The 12,890-nt window shown below is 38.0% G+C and overlaps 1 protein-coding gene across 1 annotated transcript; it reads left to right on the top strand.

The window, feature by feature from the left end:
* The first annotated feature begins 1,497 nt into the window (after positions 1 to 1,497).
* On the top strand, positions 1,498 to 4,815 carry LOC140890586 (uncharacterized). Its single transcript, XM_073298484.1, has 7 exons — positions 1,498 to 1,717; positions 1,792 to 1,961; positions 2,558 to 2,634; positions 3,290 to 3,355; positions 3,489 to 3,563; positions 3,638 to 3,712; positions 4,218 to 4,815. Exons 1-7 carry the CDS (start codon positions 1,566 to 1,568, stop codon positions 4,623 to 4,625), a joined length of 1,023 nt encoding a protein of 340 aa, XP_073154585.1. The 5' UTR covers positions 1,498 to 1,565; the 3' UTR covers positions 4,626 to 4,815.
* The last annotated feature ends 8,075 nt before the right edge of the window (positions 4,816 to 12,890 follow it).

Below are 12,890 nucleotides of genomic sequence, written 5' to 3'. Positions count from 1 at the left end.
GCGCTCATACCATGATTCGATGGGCAAGTCGGAAATTGTTGTTCCGAGTCACAAGGAGTTGTGAACCCACTGATAGCTGTATCCCTGAACCATTGAGGGTCACACAGAGTAATGGATTTTTATGTTGAAAAAACTGGCGGTCAGATCAATCACGATTGATACCCGGTGCAGCGGAAGTTTAAAATTTTTATCATGGAACAATTCCATGGTGTGAGTATCAACCATTCAACGATTAAATTATTGTGTGTGTAAAATTCAAATAACAATTAATTAAATTTTACCTTCAATCTCGCAACGAGATTACTGGACACCAACAGATTTTATCTGCTCTTGTTGTCTCTCCCTGGAACCGATGAACTCCTTCAATCAGGTCCACGAACAGAGGTTTAATCCCTCTGATAGATTGCACTAGAAAATCTATCAGAAGTTTTCTGCGAAGAGAATAAACGAATCTGATTCGTTATTCCTTACTGCGATTCAAAATCACAGACCGGAAAATCTCGGGCAGAGTATGGGGAGGGTTCGGCCGAAACGATCTTTGAGAGGAACTAGGGTTTTCGATTTTTGCTCTAAAAAATTATGACCTGTTGTGTGTAATTTCTGTACTGCAATAACTTATTTATAATGCAGGCCACTAACACCTTAGGGCCCATTAGTCATAAGCTAGGGCCCGACAAGCAAAGCCCGCACGTTCAGAAATTAATATAAAATTCATCGTGACTCCGATTGATGAACCGATTTCACCATAATCCATCTCGAGATCATCACCTAAATATATCATGCCTAAAAAATAAATAAACTTTAGAAATTAAATATATTTAAAATCTAACACACATAAAGTTTAAAATTTTAAAATCAAATACATATAACTCATGCAGTCCGACCGGTCACTTAAATTTCTGGGCATTACACATATATATATATTATTAATTATTATTAATAATAATTTATTTAAGTTTTTTTATATATTCATATGTCTAACTAGAGCTGTCCAAGCGGGTTGGGCCGACCCCGCTCCATTATATTGGCGGATTGGGACGACATATTTCTAATCCACCTAAATGACAATACGGCTCGCCAAGTGGTGGGTTGTGGGCCAACCTGCCAAGTATAAATAAAAAGTGATGGGTCGACCCGTCCCGCACTGTCAAATAGACGGTTTGGGTTGATAATTTATCAACTCGTCTAAATGAGGGGCCGTTCCGCCCTGCCGTTTGGCGTATTTTGATTGATTGCGGGTTGACCCAGCCCTTTTGACAGATTTATGTCTAACCCATGTTGGATCACCGGGTTTTAAGACGAGGCGAGGAGAGTTTGGGTCCAGGTCCTGATTTTCTTTGGTAGGACGGGTTCCGAGCTTTGATAAAACTTGCCTCCGTTGTCATCCCTGGTATATAGCTGAACCACTTTTCCAAAATTTGTTTGGGCCTTTTAATGTAATTGGGCCCAGTATTCCTCATGACAGGCTCAAACATAGAGTCGGGCCCGTCTTACAAACTGTTTCGCTCTGGTGCTCAACTATTTTGTTCTTCCCGTGCAGCTACAGAGGTAACCAGCAGAAGGAGATGGACAGAGAATGGGGTTCGAAGCCTGGAAGCGGAGGCGCTGCTTCCGCCCAGAACGAAGCCATTGACCGCCGTGAGCGCCTCCGCAGGCTTGCTCTCGAAACAATTGATTTGGCCAAAGATCCATATTTCATGCGCAATCACCTCGGCAGGTAAACCCTAGTATTGAGAAACTTAATTGATTGCCTCGTCTCCATTATCGGTGCTAATACGTACTGCGTCTCAGCTATGAGTGCAAGCTTTGCCTGACATTGCACAACAATGAGGGGAATTACTTGGCGCACACTCAGGGCAAGCGCCATCAGACGAACTTGGCCAAGAGAGCCGCTCGGGAAGCAAAAGAGGCGCCAGCTCAGCCACAGCCTCATAAGCGAAAAATTAATCTCACGAAATCTGGTAAGTTAATATATTACGCACGTTTTTTCGCTCGGTTTAAATTGGTCGTTTCTGAGTATATGGTTGAAGTTCTCTTTTCTCCGGTTTGTTGAATATTTGTTGTCTGCCTCTTCCTCACGGACTATTACTGGATAGGAGCGCTGAAATGGATTATTTACATTTTGTGTGCTTGCGTGCTTGTTGTAGTTTTAAAGAGGACCTTTTTCTGTTTTCATCTAGTAAACTGCTGGACAGGTCTATAACTTTTTGTCCCGGGTCCTCGAGCTGTAGTTGTGTTTTCTAAGGTTTCAATTCATGCATGATGCAGTAGATTGACCGTATAACTGCAATTTTCTTTTGCCTTGTCATTCTTCTGTAAAGTTGTTATGGTAGGCTGGATGAAGTTCTTTTGTTATGTGTTTTGAAATGTTAGTGGATAGTCAAACCATCCTCACAGAGCCAGCAGTGGAAAAAAAGCTATTGAAATGAGAAAACAAGAAAAAGTGGCCAGAGAGGTTTGTGGTTGCCAGATGTAGAATATTATAGTGTAGCTGGCTTTTAAGATTGTTTAGTTTTTCCTCCTAATGTCACTTGCAACTCTTGGCTTGTTGTGCCAGTTAAAATTGGTAGACCTGGATACAGGGTGACTAAGCAATTTGATGGAGAGACCAAGCAAAGATCACTACTTTTCCAGGTACGTGTTCAGTTTTCTTGTGACTTTGTATTTAAGCATGTTGAAACATCTCAAGTTTGATAATACCTGTCTTTTGGAAACAATTTGTTCACAAGTTGATTGCATTCTTTTTGTGTGATACTCTCTTTGTTTTTGGATGATTTTTTTAAATCTCAAAAACCAGAATGCCAGTGAAAGAAATTTAGAGGGCAAGAAAAATAACACATAAAATAGCAAGAATAAACTACTTGGAAGAAAAGTTCGTGTTGGATGACAAGTGACTTTTGCTTTGCATGAGGCATGCCTCCAATCTTTAGCTGTTGCATTGCGTGAAGCAGACTCGTATCATTTCTTTGATTTATTGTCCTTGTGAAAAATAGGTGTAAGATGTGCAACTTACTTATTTTAACATACTGTTGATGAAGCACGAACAAAGGATTATTAGTTAGTTTTATAGTGCAAAGTTCGGTACAAACAAAATATGTTCTTACTCTGTTTGTGTATGTTAAATGATGGTATAAATATTACAAGTTCCTTACATCAGTTGTAGCTATCTCTTACGCCTTAGACCAATGTAGGATTGCTCCAGCAATTTTATATCTGAGACTCTGAGTTACTTGCTGAAGAATTTTTATTGTCTCATTGTTTATGTTTCTGTGCTTCGATAATTTTTCAGATAGAATATCCTGAGATTGAAGACAACACAAAGCCACGCCATCGATTTATGTCATCCTTTGAACAGGTTCTTCAGTGATTAGTCGCATAGATGGATTTTTGCATGTGCAAAATTTTTTGTTTGGATGGCCTGTTGATTATCTTTCTGACTACATCGTTAAACAGTGTCGACTGACAGTTATCTCCAATTTTGACTGCAGAAAATTCAACCATTCGATAAGCGGTACCAGTATCTTTTGTTTGCTGCTGACCCGTATGAAATTATCTCTTTTAAGGTATTATTTGAACCTCTTGTAAATCTCAATTTCTCATTAGGTTACTGAATTCTGCTTCTACCTTTATCTTTAAGGTTCCAAGTACAGAGATTGATAAATCAACTCCCAAGTTCTTCTCGCACTGGGATCCAGATTCAAAGATGTTTACGGTAGGTTTCCGTGCCCCCGCTTCTTTTTCAGTTTGTCGGATAATTATTAATGTTAACCGTGACTGTGGTCCTATATCATGATTCCAGCTTGGTCTGGGTTTGGTTAATAAATGGTGTATACCATAAATAGCAGTTCCAAGTCTTTCTATATTCATTTTGGCTTTAGTAATTAGTAATATATACGTTGATTTCTTCTTATTATTCATCAACTTAGATAGCTGGGAAACAAAGGTTTATTCATGTCCCCGAATCATGTCTAAATATCAGACGTGGTCCGTGGAATTAGGTGCTCTTTAACTGGCATTTGATGGAAATGGTTATCTTAGATTTTACACATCTGACTTAGGAATCATTTGGTCAAAACGATAGGTCTTCACTCTGCACTTCCACACAAATAAACAAATTACACATAATTGTCTGTTCATTTTTGTCAATTCCCTTGAGCTAGAACTGAATACCTTCAAGATTCTATCTGACTCTGTTTTGTGACATGCTTAATATCCAGTTGCAGTTATACTTCAAGACAAAGCCACCGGAGGCAAATAAACCTGCTCCTGTAGCTAATGGGAATGCAGCTCCTGGCGCCCCGCCTAGGCCTTTGCCTCCTCCACCCCAAGCTCCACCACCTCCACCTCCACAAGGGCCGCCACCGATGGCATCGAGTGGAAACCTCCCAAGGCCTCCATCTGCTGCACCTGGATCATTACCTCCTCCTCCTATGACCAATGGACCCTGGCCAATGCCCCCAGGGGGAAATTTCCCCGCTCCACCGCCTCCTTCAGTTGGTAACGGGCCAATGTCAAATTTTACTATGGGACGGCCTCCCATGCCACCTCCTTCTCAAGGGTTCCCAGGACAACAAATGCAAGGCCAGGGAGCACATCCACCCCCTCCACCTCCAAACATGGGTTGAATATCAATGTATCTTCGTCATGAGATATGGACTTGTTATCCTTGTTATGTTTTGACAATTGCAGATGGCCTTATGATTAAATATGCTGTTGAGATGGAGGTCATTGAGTGATTTGGTTGAGGACTGTAAAAATAGCAATATTTATATGTTGACAAGTTATTTTGAATTAGGAAACCGATTTCAACTTCAATTTTTCAAGTTTAGCTTGTTGAAAATACTTGCTCCTGGACATTATACTTATTACGACGACTATCGATGGCCCCAGAACGAACAGTGTCTGAACGTTGTACAATTTGTCATACCGACTATGATGGCCTAAGGGTGAACCATGTCTGGTTTTTTAAAGGTTAGTGAACCCTGTCTAGGTACAAGCAAAATGCATATATGAGGTGCATCACAAGCGTACAGATTTTGAACCTATCCAACCACTCATGTTAAGAAAAAATAATAAAATTTGGTGATGACAAAAGCAATTTGGACGAGGACATCCCAAGATGACTTATAAATATCAATACAAATCTAAAATTTATCTGAACTAAATAAATTGATCCGTTATAGAAAATTAATCCGGAAGAAGGAAATTGATCTACATACATTGAATTGATCTGACCAATTCCCTTCTTCATAATCAATACGGACCAGGTCAATATACTCAAAGATGAAACAAATAGATAAAGCAGAAAAATGTTTAATCCGAAAAGTGATCCGATTAGTTGGAAGTAAAACAAAGCTTGAATATTGCTGTTGATTTTAGTATTTCGCTTCAGTACAAATAGTCCCGCACCACTGTACTATCCTTGGAAAGAAGACAAATACACGTGACACACTTTGCTTCATTGTCAGCTATTTTGGGAACAAACTTGCACCGGCTACTTTTATGAACGTTAGATTCCTAATTGTAAAGTCGATTCAGCCGCCACTAAGAAGGATGAAGGTCACTTGAATTTGATATTAGTATTTGCGATGTGAGTACACCACGTTTCATTGGTAGGGGATATGGTGACGTCCAAGCATGCAAATAGGTGCTCCTTGTAGAGTGTTGAACAACCCTCCCTAGAGAATTTTTCAAGTGGTTCTCACTTATCGAGTGTAAAGGTCCTAGTTTATGGTTGTACACCATTAGTCTTTATGACCCGAAACAACATTGAGACTCTATGTGCTAGCGCTGTGCTTTGACTTATTTAACAACTCCACTGGGTTATAAGGTGGCAAGGTTGGATGTTGTGTTGAAACATGTAGGAGCGGATGCATTGTAGTCGGAGATTCATTGCTTACCTTCAGGTATGGATATCCTATGTGATCTCATGTATTTGTAGTTTGGAAATCTCTGATTAGAGTGTAGGTGGTAATTAAGAAATGAGCTTTTTTTTAATTACACCTTCGATGCAACTACGACATGACACATAGTTATCGATTCTATGACAACTCTCGATATAACAATGGTTTTCGAATCGATCGGGATATATGAGTTGAAGAAATCATACTGTATGTTAACCATAATTGAATGGTTCTTGCAGGCACTATCATGTGGTACCTAGAAAATCATGTAAGCGATGCTGCTATATGTTTAACATGACTAGTTGGATGCCATCAGACTTGAGTTACGTTCTTATTATCAATGTTTTGATAAGTAAGAATGAAGATGATTAGATTAATCTCATATAGGGACTTGTTTGATCCCGAATCACATGGAGATGTGAACACACTGCTATTTGTATCATTGAACCATTGAGGGTCACACAAACACTGATTTTCTAGATCCCGTTGAGAATAAAAATTAGTTCAATGAGTTGAACAACTTATAAAAGAGTTTATAAGCATGAGAAATTTGAAGTTTGACTCCTAAAAGAGAATAAAAAAGAATGTAACTTTTAATTTGTAAATGTGTTTCAATATTAAAAATTGAATTAAATAAATAATTAGTTTTTGAAATGGTGATTTTGAAAAATATTATTATGAACTTAATTAAATTAATTCAAGAGTTGAATTGATTAAATATTATTGACTTTGCAGAGTCCAAATAATTAAATTAATTAAACACTATTGGGTCTTGTAGAGTCCGAATGGAAGAAGTGTTGAATAATTATTCTATTAGTGGACTTGAATGAGTTTAAATAGAATTTAATTTATTGATTGAGCTTAAATGAGTTTGAGCTTATTAATAAATTGAATATTAAGTTCATGGGCTTTGTATGTATTTATTTACATAATACATACAATATATACATGAGAGGAGTTTAAGAGTTAAAAGATAATGGACACAATTAACTATGCATGTATTAAATCTTGCCATTATACATCTACAAAAAATAAGAAACCTTTCTTGACTCCCACTCCAACTTATTTGGCCATCCACCCCTGTTAATATATTCCAATATATTTTTGCCACCATCTTTTGTGGTTTAAGGCAAAGGATTCTCATTGAAAAATGTTCTATATATTCTAGTGCATATATATGATAGATTTAGTATGTTCTATATATTCTAGTGCATATATATGATAGATTTAGTTTGACTAGTCGTGGACCTAATTTGAAGGAAAAGCCATGTTGAGCAAGGTGTGCTCTTTGAAACTTGTAGAAGATGTCTACCTTTTTCAAAAGCCAAGTTGTTTACAATTTGATTGGAGTCATAATCAATCTTTTTAGATTGATAGTTTGACTCAACTGGACTGTTTGTTTGGTCGAGCACTGACATGACCAAGGAATGGCATAATCGATTGAGACACATCAGTGAGAGGGGTCTCCATGAACTGAATAAGCAAGGAGTGTTCGAAAAAGAAAAAATCAGAAAGATTGATTCTGTGAACACTGTGTGCTTGGAAAGAAAACTAGAGTGAAGTTTCATCCAACCGTCCACAAAACCAAAGGATTTTTTTATTACATTCACTCGGATGTTTGGGGCCCCTCAAAGAACTTGACCCATGGAGGATCAAGGTACTTTATAACCTTCATTGATGATTTTTTTTCTAAAAGAGCGTGGGTCTAAATCATGAAGCACAAAATTTAAGCACTCAAGAACTTTATGTTGGATCGGTTCTCTTGTTCCCGGAAGCGCAATGAAAGTTTAAAAATTTTGTTTAAAAACCAAGCACGTGTGTAGAATTCAAAATATTAAACATTCATAGGGTGTTTAAGAAATATTTACCTATCAATCTTAAAAGATTGATTTATGGCTTCAACCAAGTTGTGAACAACTTAGCTCTTAAAATGGTAGACACTATCTACAAGCTTCCAAGAGCACACCTTGCTCAAAGGATTCGAGCCTCCAAGAACACTTCTTGTTCGAAAATTGGACTCCACTTCAAATTAGGTCCACGACTAGTAAAACTAGATCCACCATAAATATGCACTAGAATATTTAGAGCATTTTCTTTGCCTTTTCTCCCAAGATGAAAGATAAAAATTGGAGAATAATTGCTTAGAGTGTTTGGCCATTATGCTTGTTGGAGAGAAGGAATATTGCTTGTCTTGGTACTTAAAAAGTGTGTTATGACAAAAGACAAAGCATGCATGAAAAAAAATAAAAGAATGCATAGAAAAGTGTGCATCTTGTCTTTTAACTCTTTATATTCATTCTCTCTCATGTATTGTATATATATATATTATATGTCAATCGTATATATATATATATATATATATATATATATATATATATATGCATGACCCATGAAATTAATATTTAATTAATTATCAAACTCAAACTCATTTAAGTTTAATCAATAAATTAAATCCAACTTGAACTCATTCAAGCCCACTAGTATAATAATTATTCAACACTATTTCTATTTGGGTTCTACAAGACCCAATAGTGTTTAATTAATTCAACATTTGAATTAATTTAATTATTTGGACTCTACAAGACCCACTAATATTTAATTAATTCAACACTTGAAATTAATTTAATTAAGTTCATATTAATAATAATATTTTTGTAAATCACATTTACAAAAAAAACTAATTATTTATTTAAGTCAACTTTTAATCTTGAAACACATTCACAAATTAAAAGTTATTTTCCCATTTATTCTTGTATAGAAGTCATAATTCTAATTTATCTCACTTATAAACTCTTTTATAAGTCGTTCAATATATTGAACCAATTTTATTCTCAACGGGATCTAGAAAACTAGTACTTGTATGATCCTCAATTGTTCATTGATACAACTAGCAGTGGGTTCACGTCTCCATGTGATTTGGGATCAACAAGTCCCTTATACGAGCATACCCTATATAACTCCATTCTTATTTATCAACTCCTTGATAATAAGAACGTCAGAAAACTCAAGTTTGATAGTACCCAACCAATCATGTTAAACATCTAGCAACATCGCTTACATGACTCCCTAGGAATCAAATGATAGTGCCTGCAAGAACCATTCAATTATGGTTAGCGTACAATACGGTCCCTTCAACTCATATATCCCGACCGATTCGACAACCATTGGTTTATCGATAGTTGTCATTGAATCGATAACTATGTGTCATGCCATAGTTGCATCGAAAGTGTAATTCAAGAAACCCTTTCTTAATTACCACATACTCTGATCAGAGATTTCAAGCTACATATGCATGAGAACACATATGATATCCATACCCATAGGTAAGCGGTGAATCCCCGACTACAATGCATTGACTCCTATATGTTTCGACACAACACCCAACATTGCCACCTGATGACCCTAGTTGAGTCGGTAAACAAGTCAAAGTGAATCTATAGCATATAGAATCTCCATGTTATCCTGGGTCATAAGGACTAATGATGTACAACCATAAACTAGGACTTTTCCACTCGATAAGTGAGAACCACTTGGAAAGTCCTTTAGGGAAGGTTGTTCAGTGCTCTCTACAATGAGAACCTATTTGCATTCTTGAACATCACCATGTACCCTACCAATGAAACGTGGTACTCACATCGCAAATACTAGTCTCAAGCTCGAGCATCCTTTATCCTTATTTGTGGCGGATGAATAGACTAGGAACAATTTAGAATATACAGTATTCCAAATATGAGTTTCATTATAGTCATCACATGATCATCTCATATTCTTTCTACTAATTATATATTCAAGGGCTTTATCTATGCAAACTAGCATGAGTATACATATAAAGGTGTGCCAAATTAAATAATGTCAAATATTATTAAAATAAATATTGTCATATAAGAGTTCTCTCAAGTACCATCGGCTAACACTTGGCTCGACGGACATCTACTCTAACAATCTCCCACTTGCACTAGAGCCAACTACCCATATGATTCAAATCCATTGATTCGCGATGAATTTCGAATAATGGTCCTGGTAAAGGCTTAGCTAGTGGATCAGTAACATTATCTGCGGAGGCGACTCTGTCTAATGAGACCTCTCCTTTTTCCACAATCTCCCGGATGATGTGGTATTTTCTCAGTATACGTTTGGATATTTGATGAGACCTGGAGCAACTCCATTAGGAATAACACCCAACGCTTGGAAGAAATTCCTCATCCAAACACCCTCTTTTTGTTGCATCTGATGCAACAATGTATTCGACCTCAGTGGTGGAATCCGTATTTCTGTCTTGCATGGAACTCTTCCAATAGACAGCAACACCATAGGGCATAAATACAAACCCAGAGGTTGACTTTCGAATCATCAATGTCGCTTTGGAAGCTAGAGTTGGTATAGTCTTCCAATTTTAGTTCTCCACCCCATAGACCAAGAACACATTCTTAGTCCTTCTCAAATACTTGAGGATGTTTTTCACAGATTTCCAGTGTGGAAGACCAGAGTTGGATTGATATCTACTTGCAACACTTAGTGCAAATGCCACGTCAAGATGTATAGATATCATTGCATACATGATACTAACCAATAACAGATGCATATAAAATGCATGTCATCGTCACTATCTATGCATCAGTCTTGGGAGACGTGGACTTAGATAGGGACATGCCATGACACATTCGTAGATGTCCTCTCTTGGACTCTTCCATCGAGAACCTCTTCACGATGTTATCAACGTACGTAGACTAGGTGAGAACAAACAATATTTTCGATCTATCCCAATAGATCTGTATTCCCAATACAAAAGATGTTTCACCCAAGTTTTGCATCGAGAACTTACTAGCTAACCATACTTTAGTTGGCTGCAACATTCCTACATCATTTCTAATGAGTAGAATGTCATCAACATAAAGTACCAGGAATGTTACAGCACTCCCACCGACCTTCTTATACACACAAGGATCCTCAGGATTCCTAGTAAAACAAAACTCATTGATTGTACCGTCAAATCTGAGGTTCCAGCTCCTAGATGTCTGCTTGAGACCATAAATAGATCTCTGAAGTTTGCATACCATATGCTTACTTCCGATAGATGTAAACCCTTCATGCTAAGACATGTAAATCTCTCTTCCTTAATATCCCCATTAAGAAAAGCCGTCTTCACATCCATCTGCCATATTTCATAGTCATACCATGCAGCTATGGCTTGCATTATCCTTATAGACTTTAACATTGCGACTGGAGAAAAAGTGTAGCGACCCTACCTGGATCTACTACCTAATCAGAGTTAATTAAGGTGCATGCAATAATAACAAGAGCGAGAATAGCGGAATATTCAGAATACAACAAATCTGATCGATAGAATACAACCGACGATAACAACAGTGCAATATACTTATACAACCAAATCGAAAGTTCTTAGGGTCACAACCCTACCACTAAACTCTCGTTGCCACTGACACCGGTCTCACTCCTGATTAGACCCTCCCGGACTGTCTAGCCTCAAACCTGCCATGCCACAAGGTATTCCAAGAACACAAAACATAGGGCGTGAGCGACAACGCTAAATACAAAAATAATGATATATAAACTAATATGAAACAAGAAAATGACTTTAAAATCCTATGTAAAACAGTCTTCTCAGGGAGCCACCGAATATACAGTACCTTGCCAGAGAGCGACTCCGCGGGGGTACTCGTATATTCACCCTATCAACTATAGCGTCTACTCCACTGTCATGGTCACTCCTAGTGATAGCAAAACAAGGGGCTGAGCCTCCCCAAAGCCTGACTCGAATCCAAAATAGGACGCAAGACTCATATGGAAACTGACAATATCTGACTCGAGTCCATGATGAGTTACAAGCTCCCTATGGAAATTTTCAATGACTCACATCTCTCGGGATGTGGTCCAGTGTAAAGCATGCATGTGCTAAAACAGTAAATCATGAAAAATATATAGCACATACTCATGCAACATATAAGCATATATATCATGCCGGCTATCTCGGTCAGTACTTACGTACCTCTAACACTGCTGCACAAAGCCTAGCTCCGCTGGTCTAGACTCCAAGCCTACTAGTCCAGTCTACTGAGCCTACAATGCAATTACTCATGCATCAATATTTAAGCTCTAAAAGCCTTAAATAAGCTATTTCATACTCCTAAATATTTTTAAGAAGCCAAAGTTATATTTGCGTCCGTAGTCAGCCCTTTGCTGTCGCTTGCCTAAAAACTAGGCCACAGCTCCACTATGACACCAGGATCGCTATGCCACTTCCGGATCCTCAATAGGACGCCTAAAAACCCTTAAATCGACTAAATGAGCTAAGTATAGAAGAGAGAAGGGAAATGGGGCATTTAAAATGAGGCCTCGGCACCTCCTTAAATAGAGCACAAGCGGAACCTCCGATGCGCCATCAGAGCTTCCGTTCTCCCTCATCCGCCACACGTCAACTCCTCATTGGCCGGCTACAGATAAGCCGAATCGGAACCTCCGTTCCAGATTGGAACTTCCGTTGTCTCCAACGGATCTTCCGTTCTCTCCAACGGAGCTTCCATTCTGATCATGACCCTAATTTCTTATTTTGCGTTTGATTAATCCCTTAATTACCTTTAATTAGTTACGGGTCACTACATTCTCCCACACTTAAGAAATTTCGTCCTCGAAATTAAAGTCTAGAGGAAAACACGAAAAGTCAAACAAATGTTCTTTATTACAACTGAACATTACAAGGTACAAATCTTTCTTACAAAGAAAAATTCAAAACATTAAAACAACTCTGGATGCTCAGCTCGCATCCGGCTTTCCAATTCCCAAGAAGCTACTTCAGTCCCCCTACACTGCCACTACACCATCACTAGAGGTATAAGCTTGTTGCGAAGCACCTTGTCCTTCCTATCAATAATTCTGAGAGGTTTCTCCACGTAGGACAGATCCTGATCCAATTGAACCTCAGTCGGATGCAAGATGTAAGACTCATCCGCCACGTACTGCCTCAACAAA

This window comes from Henckelia pumila, chromosome 3, assembly GCF_033568475.1.
Source record: "Henckelia pumila isolate YLH828 chromosome 3, ASM3356847v2, whole genome shotgun sequence".
NCBI classification, from domain to species: domain Eukaryota; kingdom Viridiplantae; phylum Streptophyta; class Magnoliopsida; order Lamiales; family Gesneriaceae; genus Henckelia; species Henckelia pumila.
The sequence above is the reverse complement of the archived record's forward strand: the minus strand, read 5'-3'. Positions and strand labels throughout refer to the sequence as shown.